Source organism: Rutidosis leptorrhynchoides, chromosome 3 (genome assembly GCF_046630445.1).
Source record: "Rutidosis leptorrhynchoides isolate AG116_Rl617_1_P2 chromosome 3, CSIRO_AGI_Rlap_v1, whole genome shotgun sequence".
Lineage (NCBI taxonomy): Eukaryota > Viridiplantae > Streptophyta > Magnoliopsida > Asterales > Asteraceae > Rutidosis > Rutidosis leptorrhynchoides.
Genome location: NC_092335.1, coordinates 524,735,441 through 524,742,310, shown reverse-complemented (window position 1 = coordinate 524,742,310; position 6,870 = coordinate 524,735,441). Strand labels below are relative to the sequence as shown.

At 31.3% G+C, this 6,870-nt stretch overlaps 1 protein-coding gene across 1 annotated transcript; it reads left to right on the top strand.

Moving 5' to 3' along the window:
- Positions 1-1,022: 1,022 nt before the first annotated feature.
- On the top strand, positions 1,023-1,598 carry LOC139901892 (uncharacterized). The gene has a single exon (XM_071884560.1). It carries the CDS (start codon positions 1,023-1,025, stop codon positions 1,596-1,598), a length of 576 nt encoding a protein of 191 aa, XP_071740661.1.
- The last annotated feature ends 5,272 nt before the right edge of the window (positions 1,599-6,870 follow it).

The window sequence follows — 6,870 nt, the reverse complement described above, 5'->3', positions numbered from 1 at the left end:
GTATTTTCCAAAAAGAGGGGTAGGTTAGACGCAAATGTTCACAAACATTAGATTAATTGGATATTTTCACACGAAAAAATACGCTAGCATTACGGTTAACACATTCATTGTCATCGACAACCATATAATCTAATAACTTATCAACTAATTACATCCATACAAAAACATATAGGAAAGATACATCAAATACTTGAGACTACAGAGATGACAGGAGTGGCACTAGTAATTTCACCCAAAAGTTCGTTCGATTAAAAAGAACTCGAAAGAAGTAATACTCGTTCGCCACGATTAGTAGATGAAATAAACAAAACAATCGTTCAGACTACGCATAAATCAACGTTTCCTCTTATCATTGTTAGACATAACATAGGTGAAAACTAATAGCATATAACATGATAGTGAAGAAATATAAGAAACAATAACAGCATGCCAACAATCAAAAAACAAAAACACAACATACAACATCTATGATAGAAAAATTCATCAAGAAAATAAAATTACCTTTGTCCACCAAATGCACCAGACTAAAACGCCAACATCAACTAACCTACAATGACCATAATAAGATAGAAGAAACACCTAATATTAACATTTTGTAATAACATTTATCTACTTAAAAACATGAAAAAGAACAAATTTAACATATTATGAGCAATGTTAACAGTAAACAAGAAAAAGGAATTTTTGGTGATTTTTTGGAGGGAATGTTCAATAGTAGCGAACGTCCCGACAAACGTAAGAAATGAAGATTGGTACATGGAACACTAGGGGCTTTGGGTGGGGGTTCCTAAATTGAAAGACCAATTCCCGGGCCTATTCCTTAAATCCTCTACAAAAGAAGGGTGTATCGCGGATATGGGGTTCTTTAATGATCAAGGAGTTATGGTTTGGGATTTTGGATTTAACAATGTTTTGGATGGTTATGATATAAACCAAGTCTTACCCTTAAACATTTGTTAAGAAACACGGTTTTTGAGATTGATAAAGAAGATACAATTTTATGGGTTCATTCGGGTGATTATATGTATTCGGTGGCGGAAGGAGTAAGAGTCATGTTGGGGTCGAATTTACTTTTAGATTTTGATTGGGTTAAGGTGGTGTGGAACAAGTATGTGCCTTCAAAAATGGCTATTTTTCATTGGCTTTCTATTCATGGAGGCGTTCCGGTTAAAGAAGTTTTGAGGTATAGACATTGCCTTCGGGATGGAATGGACGACAAATGCTCAAAGTGTACGGTGAGTGTTGAATCTATACAACATCTTTTATTACATTGTCCATGGGCTTTCAAAGTTTGGTTGGCTCTTTTTGAATGGTGGAATGTGTCTTGGGTAATGCCTTTCGACATTTCCCCTTTTTCGCTCGAATGCTATAATGGTCTAGGGGTTAAAGCTAAAAAGGCTTGGAGGTTGATAGGTCCGGCCGTGTATTGGTTTATTTGGCTTGCTAGAAATGATTTAGTTTTTAATGGGGTTTCTAAATGTTGGACGGTGATTGTTGATAGTGTCAAGCTTAAAGTTTTTCAATGGTTGGTGAATGCTCGCAAAACCGAAAGTCTTCAATTCTACATTTGGAAGTCTCAACCTTGGGATGTTATTTGAAAGCTACTTGGTTACAAGCTTCTGAGAATGCTATCCTTCAAGAGTTCAAGTCCTGGGCTGTTTTGTTGTATCTTTATGTTTGTTTTAGTAAGCTTGTATTCCTTTTGGATAGTCTTTGTATTTGCTTTTTGTTTTGCTTTTGTTATGGCCATTTCATATGTGGTCTGTTTCGTTGGCAGCTTGCTGCTTGAACTTGTATTTGTTTTCCACATTTTGTGAAAAGAAATCAATATATTCCATCTTTTGCCAAAAAAAAAAAAATTAAAAAAAAAATAAAGACACGGGTGCATTAACTACAAGTAAAGCATTGTTCCTTATAATATGATTCAAAAGCAAAACATAGTAAATAAACTAATTAAAACCAAATTTAACCACTGTTGCGTAAAGTATACATTATACTACATATTTTACATTCAACTAATATAAAACAAAGAATAACTGTATCCACTACCAGAATCTACCTTTAACCTTTTTTTTAACATTTGAGTTAAAAAATAATATAAATAGGTTTACGCAAGTTAGGAATGAAAGAAGTAATAAACACACACCCTTCTCTTTTATGGTAAATCGATTTTTAAAAAAATAATTTATGGTAATCAGAGAAGCATAACAGCAAATGATAAAATGATACAATTAAACAATAATTCCTACCCAAATCACAAAATTACCAACGAAAATCCGCCAAAATCGAAAACCCCAAACCCATACAAATTAGGAAATAAACTGCAATTGAAAAGCCAAAGGGAAAAACCCCTATATTACAGAGAACGAAAAAGAAAAAAACAGAGATTACCAACCGTAGATTAGAAACCCTAAATACGATAGTTTCTTAACATAAAAAAGATTTACCTAATATATGAAATTGAAAATGTCGAATTATAATTAACGGCGAAGATGATGGCAGTAATGGCGACGATTGTCGAGGAATAGTTTAAGCAGCGACGGCAAGGAGATGGATTGGTGACTGTGGGATGGAGTGAGATCGAGATGAAACAAATGAACGACGGTGGGATGGAAGCGAAGTGGAGATGAAACAAATGAATGTGAACGTGGGTAACACCAAATGACCTAAGTGCAACACGTGTTCTCCACCTAAGACCAAATTTAGGAACAGTAAAAAACGGTAATATTTGCCAAAAATTAAAACAGCGAACAACAAAGCCTACTTGGACTTGATATAATTATTGAAATAATACATCCTTCTCATTACACCTATTCACACTATCATTTTAAATTGACTTATTAATAGTGTTTATTTATCATTTCAATTAATTAAATAGTTTTAATCAAATGAAGATGAGATTTTACTGGTCGAAATGAGAAATTTTTAAATATTTTCTTTATATAGAGGACACATAACTCGGACGGAGAGAATATGATTTTGTGGAGGGAAATTAACACTACGGTACATGAAGTCGGAATATTCTTTTTTTAGAACGGCTAAGGAATTTTATTAACGTACAATTTTAGCAAGGAGTTATAAAGGAAAAGAATATACATTATTAATAGTTTATCTATCTATCTATTGTTTTATAACTTATCTGAAGCATGCTCTAGTTTGTTATGGGTTTTTATCATATATACTCTTCATAACCTTCAAAATCACATATTTACCCACTTTAAAAAATTAATATCATATATATCCATTCTTAACATTTAAAATATTATATTTACCCACTTTACACTTGTAGTGACCCGAACTTTTTCATGTTTATATATATTAATTGAGATTGATATTTACATGACTAAATGTTTCCAACGTGTTAAGCAATCAAACTTATTAAGACTTGATTAAATGAAATAAGTTTCATATAGACAATTGATCACCCAAGTTGACCGGCGATTCACGAACGTTACAAATTTGTAAAAACTACATGTTGTGGTATATATAGACATATATATATGGTTGACATGAGATTATGATGAGTAATTATCTCACTAAGTATATTAACAATGTGTGATATACATAAGAAATGAGATTACTAAGTTAAGAAACTCGAAATGATATATATAAAGATTATCGTTATGATAACGTCTACTAAATACATATGTATCATATTAAGATATTGATACACTTTATTTAACATGATAAAATGATATTTAAATATATCATTAAGTGTGTTAACAGTGAACTACATATGTAAAAACAAGACTACTAACTTAATGATTTCGAAATGAGACATATATGTAACGATTATCCTTGTAACGACATTTAAATGTATATATATCATATTAAGATATATTAATATATCATAATATCATGATAATATAATAATTTAACATCTCATTAGATATAATAAACATTGGGTTAACAATATTTAACAAGATCGTTAACTTAAAGGTTTCAAATCAACATTTACATCTAACGACTAACGATGACTTAACGACTCAGTTAAAATGTATATACATGTAGTGTTTTAATATGTATTCATACACTTTTGAAAGACTTCAAGACACTTATCAAAATACTTCTACTTAACAAAAATGCTTACAATTACATCCTCGTTCAGTTTCATCAACAATTCTACTCGTATGCACCCGTATTCGTACTCGTACAATACACAGCTTTTAGATGTATGTACTATTGGTATATACACTCCAATGATCAGCTCTTAGCAGCCCATGTGATTCACCTAACATATTTGGGAACCATCATTTGACAACTAGCATGAAATATCTCATAAAATTACAAAAATATGAGTAATCATTCATGACTTATTTACATGAAAATAAAATTACACATCCTTTATATCTAATCCATATACCAACGACCAAAAACACCTACAAACACTTTCATTCTCCAATTTTCTTCATCTAAGTGATCTATCTCAAGTTCTATCTTCAAGTTCTAAGTGTTCTTCATAAATTCCATAAGTATAGTTTCATAAAAATCAAGAATACTTCCAAGTTTGCAAGTCTACTTCCAAGCTTTCTAATCCATTCCAAGTAATCATCTAAGATCAAGGAACCTTTGTTATTTATAGTAGGTTATCTTTCTTATTCAAGGTAATATTCATATTCAAACTTTGATTCAATTTCTACAAATATAACAATCTTATTTCGAGTGAAAATCTTACTTGAACTTGTTTTCGTGTCATGATTCTGCTTCAAGAACTTTCAAGCCATCCAAGGGTCCTTTGAAGCTAGATCCGTTTTTCTCATTTCCAGTAGTTTTATCCAGAAAACTTGAGGTAGTAATGATGTTCATAACATCATTCGATTCATACATATAAAGCTATGTTATTCGAAGGTTTAAACTTGAAATCACTAGAACCTAGTTTAGTTAATTCTAAACTTGTTCACAAACAAAAGTTAATCCTTCTAACTTGACTTTTAAAATCAACTAAACACATGTTCTATATCTATATGATATGCTAACTTAATGATTTAAAACCGAAAAACACGAAAAACACCGTAAAACCGGATATACGCCGTTGTAGTAACACCGCGGGCTGTTTTGGGTTAGTTAATTAAAAACTATGATAAATTTTGATTTAAAAGTTGTTCTTCTGAGAAAATGATTTTTCTTGTGAACATGAAACTATATCCAAAAATCATGATTAAACTCAAAGTGGAAGTATGTTTTCCAAAATGGTCATCTAGACGTCGTTTTTTCGACTGAAATGACTACCTTTACAAAAATAACTTGTAACCTGTAATTCCGACTATAAACTTATACTTTTTCTGTATAGATTCATAAACTTAAGTTCAATATGAAACCATAGAAATTGGATTCACTCGAAACGGATTTAAAACGAAGAAGTTATGGGTAAAACAAGATTGGATATTTTTGATCTTTTTAGCTACGGGAAATGTTTAACAAATCTATACAAATCATATCCTAGCTAACTTATATTGTATTATACATGTATTCTAATATATTATGTAATCTTGGGATACCATAGACACGTATGCAAATGTTTTGACATATCATATCGACCCATGTATATATATTATTTGGAACAACCATAGACACTCTATATGCAGTAATGTTGGAGTTAGCTATACAGGGTTGAGGTTGATTCCAAAAATATATATACTTTGAGTTGTGATCTAGCCTGAGACATGTATACACTGGGTCGTGGATTGATTCAAGATAATATATATCGATTTATTTCTGTACATCTAATTATGGACAACTAGTTGTAGGTTACTAACAAGGACAGCTGACTTAATAAACTTAAAACAGTAAAACATATTAAAAATGTTGTAAATATATTTTGAACACACTTTGATATATATGTACATATTTGTTATAGGTTCGTGAATCGACCAGTGGCCAAGTCTTACTTCCCGACGAAGTAAAAATCTGTGAAAGTGAGTTATAGTCCCACTTTTAAAATCTAATATTTTTGGGATGAGAATACATGCAGGTTTTATAAATGATTTACAAAATAGACACAAGTACGTGAAACTACATTCTATGGTTGAATTATCGAAATCGAATATGCCCATTTTTATTAAGTCTGGTAATCTAAGATTTAGGGAACAGACACCCTAATTGATGCGAATCCTAAAGATAGATCTATTGGGCCTAACAAACCCCATCCAAAGTACCGGATGCTTTAGTACTTCAAAATTTATATCATATCTGAAGGGTGTCCCAGAATGATGGGGATATTCTTATATATGCATCTTGTTAATGTCGGTTACCAGGTGTTCACCATATGAATGATTTTTATCTCTATGTATGGGATGTATATTGAAATATGAAATCTTGTGGTCTATTGTTACGATTTGATATATATAGGTTAAACCTATAACTCACCAACATTTTTGTTGACGTTTAAAGCATGTTTATTCTCAGGTGAATACTAAGAGCTTCCGCTGTTGCATACTAAAATAAGGACAAGATTTGGAGTCCATGTTTGTATGATATTGTGTAAAAACTGCATTCAAGAAACATATGTCGATGTAATATATTTCTATTGTAAACCATTATGTAATGGTCGTGTGTAAACAGTATATTTTAGATTATCATTATTTGATAATCTACGTAATACTTTTGAAACCTTTATTGATAAAATAAAGGTTATGGTTGTTTTAAAAATGAATGCAGCCTTTGAAAAACGTCTCATATAGAGGTCAAAACCTCGCAACGAAATCAATTAATATGGAACGTTTATAATCAATATGAACGGGACATTTCAGTTGGTATCCGAGCATTGGTCTTAGAGAACCAGAAAATTTGCATTAGTGTGTCTTATCGAGTTTGTTAGGATGCATTAGTGAGTCTGGACTTCGACCGTGTTTTCTTTAAAAATGATTGCTT